The sequence below is a fragment of the Coptis chinensis genome, chromosome 3 (genome assembly GCF_015680905.1).
Source record: "Coptis chinensis isolate HL-2020 chromosome 3, ASM1568090v1, whole genome shotgun sequence".
Taxonomy (NCBI): domain Eukaryota; kingdom Viridiplantae; phylum Streptophyta; class Magnoliopsida; order Ranunculales; family Ranunculaceae; genus Coptis; species Coptis chinensis.
Genome location: NC_141458.1, coordinates 95995002 through 96020518, shown reverse-complemented (window position 1 = coordinate 96020518; position 25517 = coordinate 95995002). Strand labels below are relative to the sequence as shown.

At 38.6% G+C, this 25517-nt stretch overlaps 1 protein-coding gene across 1 annotated transcript; it reads right to left on the bottom strand.

Moving 5' to 3' along the window:
• Positions 1-1301: 1301 nt before the first annotated feature.
• Positions 1302-24885, bottom strand: LOC147511870 (exocyst complex component SEC6-like). The gene is made up of 14 exons (XM_086598594.1): positions 24649-24885; positions 24532-24570; positions 24365-24453; positions 24195-24285; positions 23978-24067; positions 23764-23843; positions 20114-20206; positions 19245-19271; positions 11427-11537; positions 11140-11278; positions 10990-11034; positions 9491-9546; positions 7853-7871; positions 1302-1463 (listed from the first exon to the last, which is right to left on the bottom strand). The coding sequence occupies exons 1-14, from the start codon at positions 24775-24777 to the stop codon at positions 1302-1304; spliced, it is 1170 nt and encodes a 389-aa protein (XP_086454720.1). The 5' UTR covers positions 24778-24885.
• Positions 24886-25517: the final 632 nt, after the last annotated feature.

Below are 25517 nucleotides of genomic sequence, written 5' to 3'. Positions count from 1 at the left end.
GTGGTCCTTGGCCAGATGCGTTTTCTTTTGTTGTTGAGCAGACTGCTGATCAGTATTATAGATGGTGGAACCGTGTCTCCATAGGTCTATTGTTGCCCTCTGTTAGTCAGGCTAGCAACTTCGAGTTTGTGGACCTGGAAGGGATGAGACGTGAGCTACGTATTCTTTATCCGCCACAGCCTGTTTACAACCCATAACCTCTGAATGCATATCATCCAGCTCCTGTGTCTGCTAGTAATCTTCAGATGTTTGCCGTGTGTGGACCTGATGGGGAGGCTACTTACATTTCCATTCCTAAGGTGCCTCGTGCTCGTTGCCATGAGTTATAGCCCCAGATTGATCAGTATACCACGGTGAGTTTAGTTATTTTATTTTTCTTATTCATTATATATATAATATGTACTTACAATGTATTTTCTTGGATTTTCAGGCTGAGATTCGGGAAAGATATGAGAACCAGATTTGTATGTTTGATAGGATGAGGACTGTCGTGTATCATTATAGCCAAGAAAGGGAGGAGGCAAATTCTCAGACATATCAGCAATCCCAGCATGCGTATGACGAGACTCGAAAAGCGTATGAGGATATTCAGTAGGTGTACACACAACAACATCAGGGATATGAGGAACTTCAGGCTGAGGTAGTTAACCTTCGTGCAGACAGAGAAGATCTTGATTCTCAGGTTATGAACTTAGATGAGCAGCTTCGGAATATCCAAATAGAGAGAGGAGAGGCATCGAGTGGTAAAGGGCGTAAGAAGAGAGCTAAATAAATTTTATGTAATATGATAGGTTTTGGATCATTTTGAATATTATATCATAATCATAGATTTTGGATTGCACAATTCTTAATTTCTTAATTTTTTTAATTTTTTCGATTTTGGATCACAATTCTTAATTTCTTCAATTGCACAATTCTTAATTTCTTAACTTCCATATACAATTCATAATTTCTTAAGTTCTATGCACCACACTTCTAAATTTTTAGAAAAAACGCACACGGTGTTGGCAAAACCGAGCCAATAGAAGCCCAAGCCCACGCGGTTTTCTGAACACCGCGCCATAGAAGCCCACTAAGCAGCCCAAGCCCACGCGGTTTTGGCAAAAACCGTGCGAGTGATTTGATACAGCACCAAACCTGGAACCAAATATTGGCCAATTTGGTGTTTGGTTTGGTGTTTTCATCAATATGTTACTCTCCTGAAGTTGAAAAAACACCAAATTGTTGGAAATTTGGTGTTTGATGCTAGGTTGATATCACTCTTAAAGATGCTCTAATATTTTAATTCTGCCCACAAAATTTTACCAAAAATATGAACCAACACTCAAGTTGTTAGCCATGAATCGGTCCACTGGTGAATGAGTAAGGATTGACCGATAGTCATCTCCAAACAGTCTATTGCTATAGTCACTGACAAAGCTCACAAGTCTTGGAACACTACCATCAAAAGGAGGAGTCTGCCTCTGCAACCACTCGAACCAAAAAAGTTCCTAGAAAATCTCACAAGCAGCCCCATCAATTAACTTTTTATGAGATCCCTGGTGAGGTTTTGGATCTCAATTATGCAGGCCATTCCTTCGAAGGGTCGGTTAAAATACAACCTCAACTTGTTCAAATTTCAAAGAGGCAAAAATGTTTAACAACTTCAATAATTTGATGGGGTCTTTTTAATTTAAGGAATAATTGTTCAACAGGTACTACCACTGATGATGATGGAGTAATTAAGGCTTCATCTCCAACAACTTCAATAATTTGATGGGGTCCCATTAATTTGAGGAATAAATGTTCAACAGGTACTACCATGATAGAGCAATTAAGGCTTCATCACCAAACGAGGAAGACATGGGGACAGGCACACTGTGTGTTGGAGTTATCCCTCACATGAGGAGAGAAACTGGAGCTGGAGAGAAACAAGTTTAATTCGGCATCGCGACAAGTCGGAGGCCAGCTCAGATGGATGGCCACGGCCTCGAGTTCCAAGAATAACATAGAGGCGACCAGCTTCGGCTTCAGTCTTCAGTAGCGACTCGCCAGAGTGAGCGCGCCAGCTCGAGCATAATTTTATGGGCCTCCATTACAAGATACCTTGAAATTTGGTTTTGGAGATAAAACCAAAATCAAGGTTTTGGAAAACCTAACCAAAACAAGTCAGAAGGATTGGAATCCAGACTAAAACAAAGAGAGAGTACCTTTACAGAGATACAACCCTGTAAAGAGATAAGAGTGATCTAGTAAGGTGAGAGACTGTAAGGAGAGATTGTAATCTTCCTTCCCATTTTATTAAGAACCGGCTCTTACGAAGTAGGCATCATTGGCCGAACCACGGTAAATCTTTGTGTTGTGGTTTGCTTTTACTGCTTTACATTATTATCTGTTGTTAATAGTTGTTTAGCGAGTTGGGCATGTTAGTATAGGTAGTTTGTGATATTTGAGATTTATCTGGAGTTGAAGTGTGTTCATACAAGTTATCTGTGTAGTGGGGGAACCGATTGATATTGGTATAATCCCCAACAAGTGGTATCAGAGCCTTGGTTAGAATAACCTAGGGTGTTATCCGAATCTTGGTCAGAAGGTGTTTGACGAAATTCCTGAGAGAAGATTTGAGGTTAAATAACTTGTAGAGATGGACCATTCCGTGAACACTCGTATGATGAGTCTGAATAGGAAGAACTACACCATCTGGAAAGCCAAGATGGAAGACTTGCTATACTGCAAGGACTTGGCACTTCCCATTGAGAATGAGGGAGTAAAACCAGAAAAGACCGATGAGGGCCGAGTGGAAAAAGCTTGACGTAAAAGCGATTGGATACATTCGACCGTGGATTGACGGCGGTGTCTTTCACCATGTAGCCCGAGAGAGACGCTGATCTATGGAAGAAACTTCGAAGACCTTTATGAGAGGAAGTCGGGTGGAAACAAAGTGCTAGTCGTTAAGAAGTTTGCGACAACGAAGTACCAAGAAGGTTCTTCAATGTCCGAGCATCTTAATGAAGTACGAATATCATCAATCGGATGCATTTGATGAAGATCAATTTGGGAGACGAAGTTGAGGCTTTGTTTCTATTAGGCTCTCTACCAAAAGTTGGGAGACATTAGCGTTTTCTACATGGAGCAGCCAAGGATGGAATTGTTACCATGGAGATGGCTACCACGCCTTTGTTGAATGAGGAGACTAGAAGGTGCAAGAAGCAGCTCTTCTCACTCGTGAGGTCCTTTTCACGCAGAGAAACGGGGAGAGGTCGAAGCGAGAAAACCATCTCATTCTAGAGGTGATGACGTGGTAAATCTAGGGTGAAGCTAGAACTCCTAAGGCGCGGAGAGGCAATGTTACTATTGTGCCACCAAAGGCCACTTCGTGATATGAGTGCGAACACTGGAAGAGGGATGAGAAGAATAACCGTGTACATGAAGACATGGTGCGCGGGAGGAACGGAAACAGGCAGAGATACTCACCGCACTAGTCGAACCCTGAACCTAGTGGGAATTCAGGTCGATTGTGGTGTGTCTTTGTCTTAGTACCTCATGTCGGGGATACTGAGTGGGTGATAGATACGAGGAGCATCCTATCACGCCACACCGCGACGAGGGATTCTTCACTACCTACAAACCGTGGTGAATATGGTGAAGTGAGGATGGGTAACGATGCGCCCTCAAGATTATGTGCATTGGAGATGTTCATATAGAAACCAATGTCGGCTACACCTTGACACTCAAGGATGTAAGACATGTCCCCGACATACGGTTAAGCCTAATTCTTTTGGGAAATTAGATGATGATGGCTTTGTAAACTCGTTTGGTAACGGGTATGGAAAACCGAAAGCGAGGTTCCATCAGAAGCAGCTGAGGAAAGAAAAAACTTGCTCTCTTTACAAAACACGGGCTAGTTTGTGTAAAGCGAAGCAAATGCGAGAAGAAGAAGCTTCATCTGAACCGCTGGCACAAGAGACCGTGGTCACATGGGCATAAAAGGGATGGAAGTTCTTGCTAAGCAAAAGGCCATGCCAGACATTAAAGGTACACATTTAAATACATGTACTCATTGTTTGGTAGGAAAGCAACACGGGGTGTCTTTCCAAAGATTCCCGTCTCACGAAAGGACACGTCGCCCCGAAGCTAGTGCAATACAGACTTATGTGGTCCTATGAGAGTGAAGTCCCACCAGGGAGCTTCAGACTTCTTGACATTCATTGATGATCGCCAAGAAAGATATGGGTCTATAGTCGAAGACCAAGGATGAAGTACTTGGCGTGTTTGAGAAATTCCAAAGATGGTGGAAAGAGAGATGGGAAGTTGTTGAAGTGTATTCGCCAGATAATGGGGGTGAGTACATTGGGCCATTTGAAGAGTATTGCCGAGTCATGGGATTAAGTCATGAGCGCACCGTTCCCAAGACACCGCAGAACAGAATGGAATAGCGAGAGAGAATGAACCGCACCATTGTAGAGAGGATGAGATGCATGCTATCTCACTCTAAGCTACCTAGAAACTCTTGGGTAGAAGCACGCGCATAAATTGTGCATGTGATCAACCCGTCGCCGAAGCAAAGCCTCCGCGAATAGTGATTATCCGAGAGAGTATGGTCAGCAGAGATGTTGATTATGGATACTTGAGGGTATTTGGGTCGCGGGGCGGTGCATATTCCGATGAGAGATCCAAGCTTGATGACAAAGCCAAGCAGTGCATTTTTTTCGGGTTATGGAGATGAAAAGTTTGGTTACAAACTCTATGATCCGATCAACAAGAAGGTAATCCGAAGTCGAGATGTTGTGTTCTTAGAAGACCAAACCATAGCAGACTTTGAGAGGGTGAGAATTTCTGGGCTTTCACCAATGATCTTGTTGATTCGAGAACCGGGTTCTACCGTGGAACGTCGCGTGAAGGCATTGAGAATGCAGAGAACCATGAGTTTGAAGCTCATGATGAGAATCCTATTGCTCATGATGGGATAGAACCTATTGGTATAGAAGATGACGGATGAGATGCATGAACCACCACCGAGCAAGCAGAAGCGCATCCTCCCCGAGGCACCCGCCAGATGGGGCAAGGAGGGTCCGACAGAGGGAGAATAGCTTCAACCAGGTATCCACCACATGCGCACGCGTGCTACTATCGGATGGTGGAGAACCTATGTACTATCAAGAGGCACTTGAAGCGTACGCATAAAGAAAAGTGGTTGAAGGCCATGCATGACGAGATGGATTCTTTGCATAAGAATCACACTTATGAAGTTAGTCGAGAACCCACAGGGAGAAAAGTTCTCAAGAATAAGTGGATATACAAAGTCAAGCATGGGGAGAACAATCCTCACCCAAGGCACAAAGCTTCGCTTTGTTGTGAAGGGATTCGGTCAAAGGAAAGGGATTGACTTTTGATGAGATTTTCTCTCCCGTAGTGAAGATGACTTCTATCGGGGTGGTATTGGGTATGACCGCAAGTATGAACCTAGAGGTTGGTTGACTAGATGTTAAGACACTTTTTCTTCATGGAGACCTTGAAGAAGATGTCTACATGGACCAGCCGGAGGGTTTGAGGTCAAAGGCAAGGAGCACCTAGTATGCAAGCCGATAAAGAGCTTGTATGATTTGAAGCAAGCACCGACAGTGGTACATAAAGTTTGATTCCTTTATGGCGGGAAGCAAGGATACAAGAAGTCTGCTTCCGATCATTGTGTGTTTGTTCGAGAGATTTCGGATGGGGATTTCATTGTGCGGTTATTTTGTATGTGGATGATATGTTGATAGTTGGCCCAAACATCAACAAGATATCCAAGTGAAGAAAAGAAAGAAAGTAAGTCCTTTGAGAAGGATTTGGGTCAAGCAAAACAGATACTTGGGATCGCGGATCACCGCGATGAAAAGAGTGGAAAGTTGTGGCTTTCAAGAAAGCTACATCGGTGAAAGGTGTTGAAGAGATTCAACATGGATCAAGCGAAGCCCGATCCGGTTGTCCGCTTGGTGGCCAGCCCGCATGACCAAAGAGATGTGTCCTAAGGGTGAGCATGAGCAGAGTCGATGGAAAAGATTCCTTATGCATCCGCAATTGGGCGCTTTGATGTATGCCATGGTGTGTACTAGACCGGATATTGCTTTCGCCCGTTGGGGTAAGCGATTCTGTGAAACCGTAAAGAAGCATCGGGAAGGTGTTAAGTGGATATTGAGATATCTCAAAGGCACTTCCAAATCGTGGTTTGTGCTTTGGTGGGAAGTAAGCCTTAGCCGCTACTTGAAGGCTGATGTTGACTGATGAAGTCCACCTCTCGATCCGGGTTACTTTATGGCAGGTGATGTTAATTGATGAAGTCCACCGTCCGGTTATATATAGTTAGCCGAAAAGTATATTGCGAGCCATCGAAAGGTTGCAAAGAGTTTATGGATGAAGAGGTTCTTAAGTCTAAAAAAGTGTATTTGTAGTTCTACGTCCAAATGAGCTTCATCCACTTGAGCAAGAATCCGAAGTTTTCATTCTAGATCCAAGCACATACACGCTGTGTTATCAAAGAGTTGCTATGGATGAAGCATTTGTGTATCGAGAAGATCCATACCGAGCAAGAACGTGGGGATATGATGACCAAAGTCTTACCGAAAAGGTAAGTTTGATGTTTTCGCGGCTATTGCCGAATGGCGACACCCTCCCCGCTGATTTGGCAATTGCATGAGGTATCCCCTCACCGCTCGGGGGAGATTGTCGAGTTATCCCCTCACATGAGGAGAGAAACCGAGTTTGAAAGAAACAAGCGAATTCGCATCGCGACAAGTCGAGCGCCAGCGGCCGAGTTCAAGAACATTGCATACCCGAGGCTTCCAGTCTTCCACACACTTCAGCTGAGTGCCAGAGCCCGCGCCTGCATAATTTTTTGGGGCCTCGCATAACATCACTAAATTTGGTTTTGGAGATAAAACCAAAAATCAAGGTTTTGGAAAAACCTAACCAAACAAGTTTTTTAAGGATTGGAATCCGGACTAAAACAAAGAGAGAGTACCTTTACGTAGATACAACAGAAAGAGATAAGAGTGATCTAGTAAGGTGAGACCTGTAGCGAGAGATTCCTTCCCATTTTATTAAGAACTGGCTCTTGTGGAAGTAGGCATCATTGGCCAACCACGGTAAATCTTTGTGGTTGTGGTTTTGCTTTAACGCTTTACATTATTATCCGCTGTTAATAGTTGTTTATGAGTTGGGCATGTTAAGATAGGTAGTTTGTGATATTTGAGATTTATCCTGAGTCAAGTGTGTTCATACAAGTTATCCGTCGGAAAGCGGGGAACCGATTGATATCGGGTATAATCCCCAAAACTCATCTCTGGACTAGCTTGCCTTAGAAAGATATTGTGTATCGGTAAACAGGGAAGTACAAAGAGAGAAGTCTACAAACTTCAATGTCCATGTGCTATATCTGCCTTAGATATGGATATGTCTGTAGCAGGACATCGTCTTTTTTCTTTTTTTTTTTTTTTTTTGAAAATATTGTTTGTTGGTGTTACATAGTATATAGAATTAAGATAATAACCTTCCACCACCAAAGAGTACATAAGTAATCTAAGGAGATTGGAAAGCTCAAAAGAAAAGGAGGCATATAAAATGACCAATTAAACTAGACTCACGAATTCAGGTTAACCATCAGGCATCAGCCCTTCAGTATAATCTCGCACTTCATTAACTTTCGCATTACTTCTATCTATGATATCGGCATAATTCAATATCCCAAACATATTTGTATCTAAAGCGTCACGAAGTTGATAACTACCATCACCCGATACTTTTACGATGACACCTTAACCTCTGGAAATGTTTGTAACACTAAAAGCTATATAAAAAAATAAACGACTATCAAATCAAATGTGATGATAGTTACAGCGAATATAGCACCTAACCTAAAAATTTAAAATAGTAAAATCAAACCTTGGTATAAACAAATTAAAATGGACAATTCGTTTCTCATCCATATCAAGAGTTTAAAAAAGACGAGTATGTGTCTTTATGTCAAAGTCCAAGTGGATCACCGTCCACTACAAAAATCTGTCGCATAGCGGATGGAGCCCATGCACAAACAAAAGCTAGACTGAAGGCTGCCACCACACCTACGACTGACTTCTCAAGGAAGGCTAGAGAAACCACGCACACCCACTTGTGGGAGATGGAGGCTAGCTAACACTCCATCTGAACCTAGTCAACACGAATGGCAACTTAAGGAGCAACTGCAAAGCGAACCTCATGAGGACACAGATCTATATAGCAAGGATCCAAATGAGCTAAGCTCCCTGACCCATCCACAGTCCTTGGGAAATGGAAACCCAATTATGTACCATCGAGTACTCAAGTAGCATCGTGAGGTTCACGTTTTTCGCAATACTTACAACTACCTATGCCTGTTGGATGGGTCGATGCCTATGCATCGATCCCTTGGTTCTAATAGCCAATTAGCCACCCAATACTATCCATGAGCACCACAGTGCATCGTCTACTCCCGGGTTTGCAAGATAAAAAACTGTGGAGTCGGAAAAGCTTCAGTCGTGCATGAGCAACATCAGTTATGGCTATAGCGGATCGCAAGATGAGCTATGAATCTAACCACATTGCATTGTCCCTCGTTTGCAACTCTTTCTTGGAAGTGGACTATGATCCACTTGGACCTTGACACCTTTCCTCCTACCCCTACCGACACTGACACTTAGAACTTGCGGTCCAAGCGTTCACCGAGTCCCTAATCCAATCCTACCATTTCATAAAATCATACATCTCCTAGTAGTTATTTCTGAAAATTATAAAACCTTCTACAAACCATGGATCCTGAATCCTTCAAATGCATCCCTAGGACATCTAAGAACGCTCAATAAAACTAGTAGCCGATTCTGATGAGATTCTCTCCATATAATGTCTTACAATTTGGCCTATACATTATTATCTCCCCTCCCCACCCCTTTAAGAAAATATAGTTATAATCTCAACCTTCGAAGTCTTATTTGCCAAAACCACAACCTACTTTGTATGAGGTGATAATGGTACACCCCATCATGTCAACAAGCCTCCTACAAAATAAATTTATAAATCTATTTTTTATGGTTATTTCTTATTTGTTGTTTGTCTAATCTATTTTTGTTTGCAGTAGGAAAGGTTGTTCTACATTGCACTTACTTTTGCAATAAGCCTCAAATAACATCTCAGACCATTCTTGAATCCTATGAGTTTCCATTATTAAATTGTGCATCCATATGTAAGGGACAAAAATATAGTAGTTAACTATCTCAGCATGTCAAGATACACGAGCGATATTGTCCTAGACTCATAGGTTTAATAACTACAAAGAATTTCCTTACACAACCATCTAGAAGTGGCAGTCTCATTCATAAGCACAGTGGAAAAGCTGGAGAACTACCAGTCATGCAGTTGTGAAAAATTTGAACTACATTTCTCATGCTCTATGATATTTGAGAAAAAATTAAAAAGAAGTCGAATCAAATACAAAAACAATGAAAAACTTTTGAAGGCAAACCTTGGGGAGAAACAGGGAGCGACATAGTCATAGATATCTCCAAGCTCTTCTCCAATCTGAAAATGAAGTGGGTAAACTTAATGGAAGCATCAAAGAAATCACAAGAGATACGTAACACAGGCAGATATTTTGACACTTCTGTGCATGAATTTATGAAAATCCTTTTCCTGACACCCCTACATGGAGAAAACTAGAATGCTACAGCGAAAAACTGATCACCTCACCATGGCCTACCTTTGCAAAAGAACGCTTTCTAGTTTCTACCATAGTTCCTGATTTCAAACCGGATCTCGGAATTCCGTCGAATATTTTGGTTTTTAGAGATTTCGAAATATTAAGGTAAGAGACGAAAAATATAAATTCTGAATTTTTCCCGAAATATTTCGGAATTCCGAGTTTTGAAGTTGTCGGAATTCCGAAATCCTGAAATTTGGTTTCTACAGACTTTAACCACAATAATAGAGTATTCAAGTTCACATTCCCAAATTCAAGATCTTTTCACATTTCACAATAATAACGTGTTCAAAGTACATCTTCCCCTTGAAAGGGTATCAAGAGGATCATAACTCATAAGTCACAAGGGGTGTCCTACTAGGGCACATGTGTACACACGCACATACATGGACACTGAGTTCTAGGAGGACATCTCCCAAGTGGCTACTAGGGCCGAAGGCAATTTCTATTATTGTAAATTAATGTGATACAAGGCAAACCTAATAAAGCCATATCCTCTTTCTCTCTAAACTTCTTCTCCATTAACGTAGATACAATTTTACTGACACATATACAGGACAAAAGAAAGTAACAAGTACATGCATGATGGAAGAAAGGAATTATTTCACTTTTTGTTCGTTGTACGAGTGCGAAACCAAACCACAATAATACTTGGACTTTAAAAGCGATGGAATAATCTATATACACTGAAATACTGTTTCCTACCCCAATATACTTTAATAATTCATATGTTCTATGCTAAAGGAATTTAATCGTGAGACATTCAACCAATAAGAACCTCAAAAGCGAGGCATATATTCTTAAGGACTTAAACTGTAAAAATCAAATCATAAAGCATGGGATTTTAGCAAAAGTCGTATAGTCCCCAGAAGGTCTCAAATAGAAAACGTAATCTTTCGAAGCGCTATGACAAACGAGATGGTGTATGGACTCATTCCTGTAATTTAACAAAGAACCCTGCTGGTCCAATGTCCACATATCAAAATTCAATTCAAATCAATTACAAAGGAGAGGGCCATGATGTACTCTGGTATTTACACTTGTAAGTTTAGGGATATTTAATACATTACATCCTATATTTTGGTATTTGACTGTTCAAATATCTTCCCATTCGCATGGGAAACCAACACCAATGCATGTTTCACAGGGAAAAATATGAAAAACGAAATGATTATCAACATGAAATATAGCTACTAAATTTTCAAACGCTATAAAAGAACAGAGAAGGAAATAAGCTCAGTGATTCAAGTAACATGCAGGCATACCGTTCGAGCTTCTTCTAAAGCAGCTTTTAAGTCGTTGAAAACCAACTCGTAAACAGGTGCGATTATAAATGGTGTATCGAACTGAGAATTCATTAATGCAATTATTTATCTTTTAAGAAAGTGCACTTAAATATTTACGTAATTACTTACCTCTGACAAAAGCTCGTCAAACCGTCCTTCAACAGTTTTCCTTATTTGCTCATAACAGTTATCCTTGTAACCTTTCCCCTGAACCTTCAACTTCTGCTGTGCTAGATTTCTGGAAGAAACCATTGCACTAGTAGAATTTCTGCAATATGCAAGTCAATAAGTAAATGCAACCAAATGGAGATGGGCTGATTATGAATGTAATATCACTGCACGAGATAATAAATAAGGATAGAGAAAAGTATATCATGTGGAGCAAAATATAAATAAAACCACAACAACGATATTACTTTGCAGATCTGCGAGGAGGATTTGTAACTGATGCCATGGCACCACCGCCCTCAGCCTCAGCTGCCTCCTCAGCAAGCTGTTGGTCAAGAATTTCTTGCATTTCAACAACCCTGATAAAGTAAATTGTGAAAACATTAGACTGAAACCATAGAAAGTCACCAAAATGCACTATCAATGTTTTAAAGAAATTCTGATAGTAGTATTAGGAGAGGGAAAACTAAGGTGAACTCATGAATCATAAAATCCTATGTTGGAATGTGAGAGGTTTGGGAGAGATCAGAAAAAACCTTCGGTTAAGGATTGTATAAGGAAATCGAGAGCAAGTGTGGTAATTCTTCAGGAGACTAAGCTAGAAGAGATAACTAGCGTTCTGGTTGCGGATATTTGGGGGATTTTGGATGTTGGGTGGCATTTTCTTCCTTCTATTGGGACTTCTGGAGGGGTGTGTATTTTGTGGGATAGTAGTAAAGTTCAAGTGTTTGAACACGCAATTGGGTCTTTTCATCATTACTATTAGATTTGTCAGTTTTGGGGTGAGCAAATGCACAAAGTGATTACTGGGGTGTATGGGCCTTCAGGTGGAGGGGATCTGACTGAATTTTGGGCAGAGTTGGATGATACTTTTGCTTTTGGTAGTGGTTTCCCGTGGTGCATTGCAAGTGACTTCAATGTGATGAGGTTCTCAAGCGATAGGAAAGGAAAGTGTAGGATTGACACTAACATGAGGCTTTTTGATGAGTTTGTTGGTCAGTGTGAGTTGTTGGACATTCCTCTCAAAGGCGGTCGGTATACTTGGTCTAATAGGCATGACGACCGGACTTTATCTAAGCTTGATCGTTTTCTTGTGAACATAGACTGGGAGGAGAGTTGGCCTAGACTCTCCCAATCTATTGTCTCTAGTCCAGTTTTTGACTATCATCCTATTATACTAGATAGCGAGTGTGGTTCTGAGACCTTCTCCGTTTAGATTGGAATTGATGTGGTTTGGCGATCCCGGTTTTGAGGAGAATATCAAGGAATGGTGGACTTCTTTTTCTTGGAAAAGCTGACCCAGGGGGTGATTTTTTTCTTAAAATTGAAAGCTTTAAAAGAAAAATTAAAGTGTGTGGAACAGGGGAGGTTTTGGAAGGATGGACGGATGGAAAAAGGAAGTTCTTGCTGATATTAGGGAAGCTTGACCTCAAAGAGGAGGTTGATTTTCTTTCGGATGAGGAAAAGAACTTAGGGGAAGATCTTAGAGTCTGACTTTTATGCGTTCTACAAGGAGAGGAAATCTTTTGGAGACAAAAGGCTAAGATCAAAGTGACAATTGAAGATGAAAAATGTACAAAGTTTTTCCACCAGATGGCTAAGGCTAGGAATATAGTGAACTACTTGGAAAGTTTATGGATTGAAGGCAGAGATGTGAGAGGGGAGGAAAACCTCAGAGATGGTATTGTGGATTTTTATACTAGACTATATTTTGAGTCTTCAGATGTAAGACCTTTCGTGAATGCCATACCTCTGGATGGTATCTCTGGTTTGGACAAGGAGATGCTAGAAAACCCGTTTGGAAAGGAAGAGATTTGGGAGGCCATCGAGAGTTTGGCAGGAGATAGAGCCCCTGGGCATGATGGGTTCCCCATTGAGTTCTATAAGAGGTGTTGGGAGACCATTCGTGTTGATTTTATGAGTATGGTCGAGGATTTTTTTGACACCGATTTTTAGCGCACCATCTAAATAACACTTTCATTGCGTTAATTCCCAAAGTGGTTGATGCCGACAATATAAGTGATTTGAGGCCCATAAGTCTAGTTGGGAGTGCTTACAAGATTATTTCCAAGTCTATGGCCCTAAGGCTTAAGAAGGTTCTGCACAAAGTGATATCTCAAGAACAAGGAGCGTTTATTCATGATAGGCAAATTCTAGACGGTATCCTTATTGCGAATGAGGCAATTGATGATAGGCGGAGAGGTGATAGCTCTGGAGTCGTGTGTAAAATAGATTTAACCAAGGCTTATGACCATGTTAACTGGAAGTTTTTGGATTATATTTTGAGGAGGAGGACGGGGTTTGGTGTGAAGTGGAGAAAATGGGTTCGGAAATGTATCTCTACAGTGTCTTTTTCTGTACTTGTTAATGGTTCCCCAGCTGGCTTTTTTAAGAGTTCTAAAGGGATCAGGCAGGGAGATCCGATTTCCCCTCTTCTTTGTATCTTGGTTGTGGAAGTCTTAGGTAGGATGATTTCTAGAGCGAATTCCTTGGGGGTTATTGATGGCTTTCGTGTTGGGCATGACAAGGTTTGCATCTCTCACCTCCAGTTTGTTGATGATACTTTAGTTTTCTTGGGACCTCAAGTGGATCAGATTAGATGGTTGAGAGGCATCCTTTGTTGTTTTGAGGATGTGTTGGGGCTGCAGGTGAACTTGTCTAAGAGTAAGATTTATGGTGTAGGCAATGTTTCTGGTCTCGGTGATTTAGCTACGGTCTTGGGGTGTCAAGCTGATTCCTTCCCTTGTACTTACTTGGGGTTGCCTCTTGGAGCAAATTCACAGGCTAAGTTCATTTAGGACCCGGTTATTGAAAGAGTTCAGAAGAAATTGGCAAGTTGGAAGTGTAGATATTTATAAAAAAGGGGGCGGTTAGTCCTCATTAAAAACACCCTGGCTAGTCTCCCTGTCTATTTTACGTCTCTTTTCGTCATTCTCAAAGGTGTTGCGAATAGGATTGAAGAAATTATGAGGAACTTTCTTTGGGACGATTTGGACGAGCAACATCACTATCACTTGGTAAGGTGGGAGTTGTGTTGTTTGGCTAAGAAGAATGGGGGTTTAGGTCTTCGAGACATGAGTAGTTTTAATCAAGCTTTGCTGGGTAAGTGGTTGTGGCGATTTCGAAAGAAACGTCAGAGTTTGTGGAGAAGAGTGATTGTGTCCCGCTTCGGAGAAACTCATTTCGGATGGGATAGTGGTTCGGTTCGTATCTCTTATGGTTGTGGGGTTTGGAGAGGAATCCTTAATGTTTTTCCTATGTTTTCGAAAAGGTGTCCGGTATAAGTTAGGGCTTGGTGACAAGATTCATTTTGGGAAGATAGTTGGTTAGAGGGGAGGTTTCACTTGCTAACGGTTATCCCTTGTTGTTTGGCTTGTCTAGCTTCAAAGGTAAACCCGGTTCTGATTGCATGGTCGAACCGAGGTTGGCATATCGTGGGACCTAGACCTTGTAGAGAGCTCAAATATTTGGGAGATCGATGTGTTAGCTTCCACTTATGGCTAAGCTTGATCAAGAACCTTCGCGGACGAAAAACCTGTGATAAGAGAGTGTGGTACCGAGCAAGAAAGGTACTTTTTCTGTTAAGTCTTTTTATTTCAGCATTCCTACTTGGTCAAATTCTCATAATCGTTGTGCTCCTATTCCCTCTTTTCCCAGTCTAGTCATATGGGGAGCTAAAGTCCCCACCAAGATTTCTTTCTTTGCTTGGACAGTCTCCTTAGAGCGTATTCTTACCATTGATAATCTTCGGAAGCGTCAAAAAATTATTGTTAACTATCGTCAATTGTGTAGGAAAGATGGTGAATCTGTAAATCATGTTTTGTTAGGGTGTCCTTTTTCTTGAAACATTTGGTCTTATTTCCATTTAGAGTCTTGTTTTTATTAGGTGAGTCTTGGGCGAGTGGTGGATTTGTTGAAGGGTTGGGGTCATGGTCCTTTTACCTCATCAGGCAATCGTCTTTGGAGCTTATTACCATTTGCTATTCTGTGGGGTATTTGGATTGAGAAATAAATCGCCAACACTTTGAAAGCGTTTCGCAGATAGCGAGGAGCTTATCATATCTATTATGGCTCTATTATTTCAATGGTCTAAGAATTTTAAAGAGTTTAGGAGTATCCCTTTTTTTTGAGTATTTTTGTGGTGAGATAGGATAGGCTTTTGTATTTAGAAGTAGAATAATTTGTAGTTCTCGGGTTAGCCTCCGTGGCTATGTTTTTAGTTTTATTTTGTTTCTTTGTAATAGTAGGTTTTTCTCGGCCTACTTTCTTTTCATATTTAATGAGATTTCATCTTTACCGAAAGTAAAAAAAAAAAAAAAAAAAAATAAAAAATGTTTAAAAGAAATTAGCATAGAATATGGATGCCATTTTTATTAAGGAAGATGATATTCCAGTAGACAAATTGATGCTTCGAAGTAAGATCTCGGTAACAAAGTAACTTTATTACTCCAAAGACATAAATTCCATTTACTGGGAATATTTAAATCAATCTACTGGAAGTATCAATTCTCTTCATTAAAAGTAAGATGTAGATGACAAATAGATTTCCCTGGAATAAAGTTAAAAAGTTAAAGAAGACAAAGAGTTTACGACTACAAAATTTTGAAGTTTCTCAGGTCATACTAACAGTTTCTATGGTCCAGAATGATGAATAACCAAAGGCAAAGGCAACTTTGACTGAAGAACACCAAATAATTTAGAGGCAACACTTAAAAGTTGCGTTTTTGCTAAATTAAGTCAATAAATCAAAAGGTCAGTAGGACCTTAGCAACCTAAAGCATCACTCATCCTCAATGCTCACGCTTTAAAGTCGCGATTTGGCACTTTGGGAACAAAAGATTGCATAAAACGCGAACTGACAAAATGTAAAGCACGTCCTGTCTACATTGGCAAGCGTGTCTAGAAATTCAAGTGGGAAATGCGATCAGTTGTAGTACTTTAAGGTTGTGCCTACACATAATGACAAAAGTAAAGACAATAAAAAGGGTGAAGTCACTCTACGTGGGTCCATCCTATACACCTATCTGCTACAAAATCAATGCATTGCACACAATTTTTAATAGGAAATCATCTGATGATACTTTTGTTTCTCATATTACTGACCATAACTTCAACTTTAGTTATAAATACATGCTACGCAAAAATAAAATTGTGAGCATAATTCTCATATTTAGTAATTTCAAATTGTATACTTTGTATATTCAAATAACCTACATATTCTCTACAAAATTTAAAATAATAATAATAGACGCTTAAATACTAAATTGACTAAATAGACGCTCTTAATATTGTAAATATTATTGGTTCTGCGCTTTAACGCTCATGCTCTCGCTCTCGTTCTGCATTTTGGTTGCTAAGAGTAGGAATACCAATCTACTTTTCGTAGAAAAACTTTTGCTTCCTACAAAAAAACAAATTCCTTTGCTTCGAAAACCGACTAAGACTGCATTTGGCAACATTACTTGAAGTTATTTTTTGACTTGGAAAAATCAAAAAACCGTTTAAATGTGTTTGTTAAGGGTAGAGAAGTTGCTGAATTGGAGCAAAGATTTTGCTTTCGACTTGGAGCAAAAAAAAAGAAAGCAAAAAACTTGTCTGAAGCTTTCTCCTCTTTTAGATGTGTTCTCCACTACTCACGTCTGTTCCTTGTTAAATGTGTTCTCCACTACTCACGTCTGTTCCACATCCAAAATTCACTCCTCTATTAAGATATACCACCTATGTGTCCTTCCCATATATTTCAAAAGTCCCAAAAATAGAGCTCCATAACTTTAAAATTCTAGTAATTGAAGTATAACAAATACTCATGTTGCCACTACCCACCTTTCCTTACATTTACATTATTTACTTTATGATTCTATCCAAACTAACTATAAACTTTTTAACTCTAAAAATTTGACGCGGACAACTTTTGCTTAGAGTTGCTTCTAGTCAAATTAATTTATCCAAACGAATCCAAGGACGGGAGGAAAAAGACAAGAAAAGGATTCATGCTCTACTCTTTACTCCTAAAATAGAAATACTTACGAGGGTATAAAAACCACTTCATTATCGCATTCATATCCCCTCAAACCTAGGGGTGAAGGCTTCTTTTTCCTCAAGTTTTCTCCTTCCGATTTTAATGAAAACATTATTTTTGTGATTGATAAAACTCAACTAGTTTCACCCAACTTCATATAGTTACATATTATAATGATCTTAGGTACCAAGAAGCTACTTGATGATTACCTAGACATACCATTTAACTTACAAAAACTTTATTACAAGTAAAATCTACATAACCTACTCCCCGGAAACCCTAGACACATATTAGCAAATTCAAACAAACTTCTTTGACCTCTTCCACTATCTTTGTATAGTTTTTCTACTTGTGCTCGAAGATCCTCAAGTTTCTCTCCTTCCATAAAGTCTACACAATCACACTAGGAATATGATACGCGGCCTTGCAAGACCAAGGACCCACAATCAATTACTTCACCGAGGCTTCTTCAACATTCAATGGTGGATCCAAAGGACTATGAAAAGACAGAAAAAAAAAAAAAAAAAAAAATCTTCCAAACATTGTTCACTAGTGGACAAAGCAAACAAAGGTTTGATAGATTCATACACTTCAATTAAGATTATCAATCGCTTTGATCCTTTCCAAGTAAACAAGCCAACAAAAATATGACTACTTTGATGGGATAAAGTTTCTTTAAATCATTATACGTGCAAAATTAATAATTCTCCCTATAAGTATATAGCATCAAGATTTTGCAAGGAAAATCCATTTACCAAGAACAAGTAAAAAAAATCACGGGAACCCCATACTTCTCCTCCGAAATCCACTTCCTTGAGTTGACGTCCCCAAATTTATTCCTCCTATGGAAAATAAATTCTAAGAAAGTCTTACGCTCTCTATTTTCCAATCATTAAGGCCTTTTGACACAGTCCACAAAACCCCTTCATTACTCCTCGAATAATAATATGACAGCAAAGCTTTCTTGTTGCAAGCCCGGCTATAAATGTCAGTATATTATCCTTCATTATTTTCTAATGAAACATAAGATGACATCCTTCATCTCCGTTGAGCAATACATATATCTTTGTTTTGTTCAAAGAGATCAAAGCTTGTTCATTTATCTAGAACCCTGAATCTAATTTTTCTTTAACCGTTTAGTTTTTCTTGTTTTAGTTAGTTGATGAAGGATCACTAATTCCACTATTAGCAAGTCTTGGTGGACACGGTGAAGATGTGTGGAACATACAAGAAGAACAAATGACAAGATTGAGATCAAGCAGGTAGCTGCATTGCAGTTTTTCAAGACATTGCCATGTACCATATTTAGACAGGTCATTCCCTTTTTAAATTGGTTGGATCTTTCTCTTCAACGAGTTCTCTTTAGATTTCCTTCGCATTAAATCATTTAAGCGTTCTGTAAAAACTCAAGGGGATAATAATCCCTACCAAACTAAAATACTGAAATTGACCTTACAGCAGACTTGAATCACAAAAAACCTAGGTTACATGGACACGCCATATTTTGAAAAAAATCCGTGTCGGATACGTATCCACGTGTCCGTGTCGGACACATATTGCATGTAATTTACCTCGAATTTTGATATTTTGCTGTGTCCGACAATTCGTATCTGTATCCGACACGGCGTGTCATTGTAACCTAGCAAAAAACTCAAAGGGGATAATATCTAGCACACATAACCACAACATAATTTCTGCGATGATCCTTTGTGTTACCATTTTGGTAATCGACTTTTTCCAACTATGTTGCAAACAGGCTTTTTGAATTTTAGTTTTAAGTTAGCATGTTGCCAAACCTATTTTTGACTGTTTTACTCGTTTCAAAAGTAGATGTCACACATTCACACACTCGTACTGGCACCAAGGCAACACAGCTGTGAAGATACGAGTACCTCGCTTGATACAGGGGTGGCAGGTTATTAAATAAGTTTATTAAGATCAATTTTAAAGAAAAATAAACAAGAAAATAAGAGCAAATATAGTTAAAGACATAACGTAGTAGACAGTAGAAAATGTAGACAAAAGCAAAATAGAGAATAGTTCACACCTCAAAGCACGGACCAAAGTCTGTGGGCTACAAAAAACAAACAAACAAACAAACAATAAAACAGAAAATTAGCAATAGACCTTTGAGTGAATACACTTATACACACATATAATACACTTGACACATGCATGCATAAACACAAATGCATAAAATTAAATGGAACACAAATGAACACATTTACATGCATACAAACAAATAATATAATAGCAGCAATCCAGTTGCTGTGTGCTGAAGGAAATCCTAATTAAATTTACACAAACAAATTTTAACATATAATGATGGGCATTCAAACAAACCTGGTTTTGGCATGTGCCCTGGACAATGAAAATAATTTCAAATTTAGAATCCAGATTTTAATTTTGGTATCATTTTCAAAGATTAAAGGAATCCTGCCTGGAAAGTATATCTTACCTAAGACTTACAAGCATAAAAATCTAATAAGAGTGGACTCATTGCTGATCCTACGCTAATGGCTATCTTGCACAGGTATGAGTTGGCAAGAAATCTTTGTAAGAGACATTCGGCAATTTATGGCTAAGGTCTCCTCCATAACACTAGCTAATAGCTTCTGCTTCACATATGGGAAAGTGGTATGGTCGCATGGGTGTGGCAGCCGGCCTCAAGTTAGTAAATGTATATGCAATACATGTGGAAATGTATACCAACAGAGTTAATGACACAAGCTAGTAAACAAAAAGATAATTCTAAATTTACTCAAAATAAAGGTCGGCATTTCATATTGGGTATACCTTCACATGAAATATTAAGAGTTCCATGAAGATAACTTATTAAGATTGCCCTAACACTATTTGAATTCTGAAAGAATAAAAAAAGATCCCAGAGGTTCTTAAAAAGAGAAGAAAAAATACCTTTCCTTAGAAAGCTTAAAGAAGTTTGATATATGGCCCCATAATGTCTTTTCAAATGTCTCCCAGGTCTGGTCTACATCTTCAAAATATTCTCTGTCAAATTTTCGGGTTAGAGTTTCCATCAACACGCGTCACCAACCTAGGTTGAAATCAATCATAATAAGCAGATCTAAACCAAAAACAGGCAAACTGAACAAATACTTGAAGGGGAAAATAACTAAAACCAGATCATTATGTTAAACCGGAACCTTGCTTAAACTATAGCCTATAAATTACATATTTCTTATTTATCAGGAAAATACTATCTGTATCAACCTATCAACAGAGTAAAGTGTACGAGTATGCCACATGAAAAAGGAAAAAGTATGATCCTATTAATGCAAGAATTCATTGTGCCGACTGAAAATAAGATCTCCATACCTCAATCCTCCCAACGTAAGTCGATAGTGGAATACTTTGGGTGACTTGGAATGGATGAAGTCATGGAGACTGGAGAGTACTTGAGCTTAAAACTAGGAGATCAACAAAATTTGGGGAAAGGGAAGGAAGCATTGTTTGATTGTTCAAGGGGCATCACGTTGCTTACGGTCTTGAGATTATCAGATTTTTTTGCAATAGCGATAATGCTGTGATGAAATTTTTTCTGTGTTATCTTTGATGGGCATGTCATTGTAGTAAATCGTAGTTTTTGCAAGAGGACCCATTTCAGAATGTAATATCATTTTTTTTGGGACACGGCAACACCAAAGGGAAACACAAGGGAGGCAATATATACAATTGGTCAGAAGACGGAGTAAGGCTGTCAATGAATCGGTTTGGGTGGTCAGATTTTGGAAATTCCATTTCCAAACTGATAAGATAATAGCTCTGTTGCATGGGTACGCCCTAATTTCCTCTGTATTGCGTACCCGTGTCTTACACGGGTACGGACACGGACACCCGGACACAAGCAAAACAAACCCTAATTCTCAGATCTCACCATGTCCAAATCGTCGTACCCGTGTCCAAACCAAACACTCCGTCCCATACCCATGCAACACAGGATAATAGTATATCCAAAACCAACCCAAACCGATAATATTATAGTGCATCCGACTCCAAAACAAAATTGCCAACCGCAACCAAACAAACCTGAACTGAAAACTATGAATTCAATCAAATCTTAGATATATCAATTAATTTCAACCACAAAATTTATGAAGCCTATACAAAATTAATATTTTTTTGTTTGAATCGAGGGGGGGGAGGGGAACACGACAACACCAAAGGTGAAGAAACACGAGGGAGGATGCAGAGGGTCGATATTCTGATTTACAACTGGTCTGAAAACGGAGTAGGGCTGTCAATGAATCGGTTTGGGTCGGATTTTGGAAATTCCATTTCCGTAGCGATAAGATAATAGTGTATCCAAAACCAACCTGAACCGATAATATTATAGTGCATCCAACTCCAAAACGAATTGATACGGTATATTGCCAAACGCAACCAAACAAACTGAACCGAAAACTATGAATTTAATCAAGTCTTAGATATATCAATTAATTTCAACCACAATTTGTAAAACCTATACAAAATTAATCATAAATCTTACTAAAATGTCATCCTATCAGTTTGGGTTCATATCGGTTAAGTGGATGGCAAATCCGTAACCAAACCAATATCTAATCGAAACTTACAATTGAACCCAACTACTGAACCAAAACCAAATTACCTAAAACGGCTTTTTATCGGTTTGGTTAGTTATCAGGTTTTGTCCGAACCAATTAAGAGTCCTAAATGGGAGTATCCAAAATGGTGGGGACTGCCAATGGCATCATTGAGGTGGGCCCAGCATCCAATAAATTGGCAACAAAGAGGGTGGAGAAACACAAGGTGGCATGCACAGAAAACCAACACTGCCTTTTCCCATCTCCATTTGCATCATTTAGAAGGTTGGCTCGCTAATCAGAAGGGGCTCACAACGAAACTTGTAGTGTGTTTTTCCCTACCTTTGTACAATTTACCAATGTTGTAGAATCGTAACTCGTATTTTAAACCGTAGAGGTTAAGAGTCAGATTAAGATTAAATCTTAAACCGTATCATAAATCGTAAGATTTTTTTCCCCAAATATTTTAGACTTCAAAAAATATATGTATGATTAGAAACTTATACATGAATGAAGTTTATGTGAATTTTTCAATGATTTCCAAATTTAATTAAGTAAATAACACAAAATTTGATGACAAATTAATTACATTTAAGCTCATTTTATTAGGACAACAATTTGATGATCAAACTCCTTATATTAGATGTCACAATAACCATTAAAAAAAATGTCACAATATAAGAAAGATGGATTTGTGGTTCTTGGTGTTGGAGATTGAAGTCTAATATTTTAGAAATTTCTACACGTAAGGATTTGCAAACACACCATGTGCTAGTGGACTTTAGAGTGTGTTTTTTGACTTTTTGGAGAAAGTGTGCACGCCAATTTAGACAACAGTACAACACCATGTGAGACAATGACTGCCCACAACTCCAAAAGTATGCCGACGGCCCACGGCCCACAATCACCCACTTTCTTCACGTCTTCCTTCTTCATTCTTCATTCTTCAGCAGTTCAGCCACGCCAAACGCCTCTTCGAGTCTTCATTCTTCAAAGTTCAAAACTTCAAACAACAAAACACTTCAAGTACACAGATTCTTCTCACAAAACACCAACCGCATCAAACAACAAAGAAATTAACTTCATCCATGGAGCCATGGAGGTTACAGATCTCAAAGACTCAAAGTGATGTGCTGATTTGCTGTAAATAGGTACTGATTTTAAACCGTAAGATTTAAGAGTTAACTCGTGATTTGCAATTTTTAAACGAATCGCATGCGATTTAGTCCGGTTTGTATAATTTCCGGTTTTACCACCGAGTCAACTCGATTCCTATGCGGTTCGAGTCAACTCGCGGTTTTGACCGGTTTCTACAACACTGCAATTTACTATATTTTGATAAAGAAAAAACAACCAGTAGTGGCAGAGCTGCAAACGTACGTCAATGATGTTGACTTCTAATACAAAAGATACTGTTACAAGATTATTATGACAAGTCCATTCAGATTTGTGAAACACAAACAAGAAGGTAGGAGCCCGCACAGAGCAATAACAGATGGCTTCAAACTTACTTTAAAATGTGAAAAACCAAAGTAACCAATAGGCTTATGTACTTGATTTAAGATGTGAAATACCAAAGTAACCAATAGGTTTATGTACTTGATTTAAGATGCGAAATACCAAAGCAACCAATAGGCCTATGTACTTGATTTAAGATGTGAAATACCAAAGTAACCGATAGGCTTATGTACTTGATTTAAGATGTGCAAGTACCAGATTAACCAATAGGCTACTCAATTTGACTAATGTTATTCTATGACATGGGAAGAAAGAACGACTACATATTGTAAACCAGCTGCAAGATATATTTCCAGGTTCTCTGCCTCATTCATCCATCTAAATGACTTAAATCATGTCTGTATTTCTTTATTCCATCTAGGGATCAAAATGAATCATGTTGAGGATAAAAAATTCACAAAATTCTTCGAAGGATAACTTAGCAATATCTAAACAATAATAGAAAAAAAAAAAAACACTCAACAACAACAATAACAGCACACAGACCTCAGCCTCCCAACTTCTTCCTTATGAGACCCGGCAGCTGCTAATGCAAACCTCCTCTTTCCATCAAGCGCCGTCAACCTCTACTCAGCATAAGCAAGAAAGACAGCAAAAAAAAACATATAGAACCTAAAAAAACCCAAGTCACATCTATAATTTTTCTATAGCACAACGGAGGAATAGTTTCCATTTGTAGATAAAAATTCAGTAAGGATACCTCATATGTGTTAATGAGCTCCTTGTCATCACTAAGAGACTGGCGTGCTTCTGCTGCTTCCACAGAAATGGACATCATTCCCTCCACATCCTAACATATAATAAAAAGCTAAATAGAAACTAGACAACTTCAATATGAATCTCTAGCTTGCAAGAAGTTCATGTATAATAGGATGGCGGGCCTTCGAAATCAAGGTTAAGAGAAAAAAAAGATTAACCTTGAGAGTTGTGTTTAGATTGTTCCTGGCATTGCTAAGGAGCTTTATCTGATCATGGTTTTCTATTAGTGTTTGACATTCTTGACATAGCCTGATACTCATAGAAAGAAGAATATCAAAACACAAATAGCTGTAATTCTACATTCTAAATGTAAGACAATAAGGCATACTTTTCAATGGAAAGAAAGTTCTCGCGGAGATGGTTTATTGCATTCTGAGATAACGAAAGTGCTTCAAGGCCAGCTTGTGCTTGTTCAACCTGTATGGACATTATTACACATTCAATAGCAAGTGAGAATGCGAGTACCAGAAATAATTTGTAAATATAAGATGGTACCTGCTCCGCAACCATTGTACTGAGTTGTGCATCGTTTGCCTGACAATATAAACGGGTAAATAAATAAATAAATACATACAAGTAAATAATGAGAGAAAATTAAACAATTGTACGTACCTGTTGTCGGGAAATATAGTCAGACTTAATTGAAGAAATGGATGATAAGAGTTCAGGAAGTGGCAATAGCTTTGCAACTTCTCGAACTGCAGCTTCTTTTGCTTCTATTCCGAGATCTTCGACCATCATTTTTATTTTGTATCAAAACTCACTACTACACATTAATCAAACAAACAAACAAACACTAGTACTAGTCAATAAATTACCAAAGTGAAAAAGTAAGATCTAATTGAAATAATTTACCTGAGGAAATAAAATGCCAATCTACTATCTATATACTACAGCAGAGTCCCTCTAATTGGGATTTTTTTTCCCATGCAAGACTCTAATACGGAGAGTTTTTTTTTTCCCTGTGTGACTATAATATGAAAGATAGTCTTTTTAATAAAATTTCTACAATCTCACATACATGTAACCTCTTGCAGGAGAGTTTGAGTGTATTTCTAATTATTATATTTGGAGAGTTTGAGTGTATTTCCAATTCTTACATATTTGATCAAATAAAAAAAATTGCTAAAAAATAGGTGATTTGTAAAAGGTAATTTCCTATTATGAATCAAACACTTTTAGTGTTCCAATTCTTATATATTTGATCAAATAAAAAAATAGGTAATTTGTAAAATTCCTTATTACAAATCATACAATTTTAGTGTCTTCATGATAAAACACCTAACTTATTTCAAATATATTCTTAACACGGCCTCAAAACATAGTTAAAAACAATTATACAAAAAATAACATCACAAAATATATAATAGAAAATGAAAAAAAATAACGGCAAAGCAATAATGACAAATATTTTTAAAAATTGCTAAAAAATAGGTGATTTGTAAAAGTAATTTTCTATTACTTAATCAAACACTTTTAGT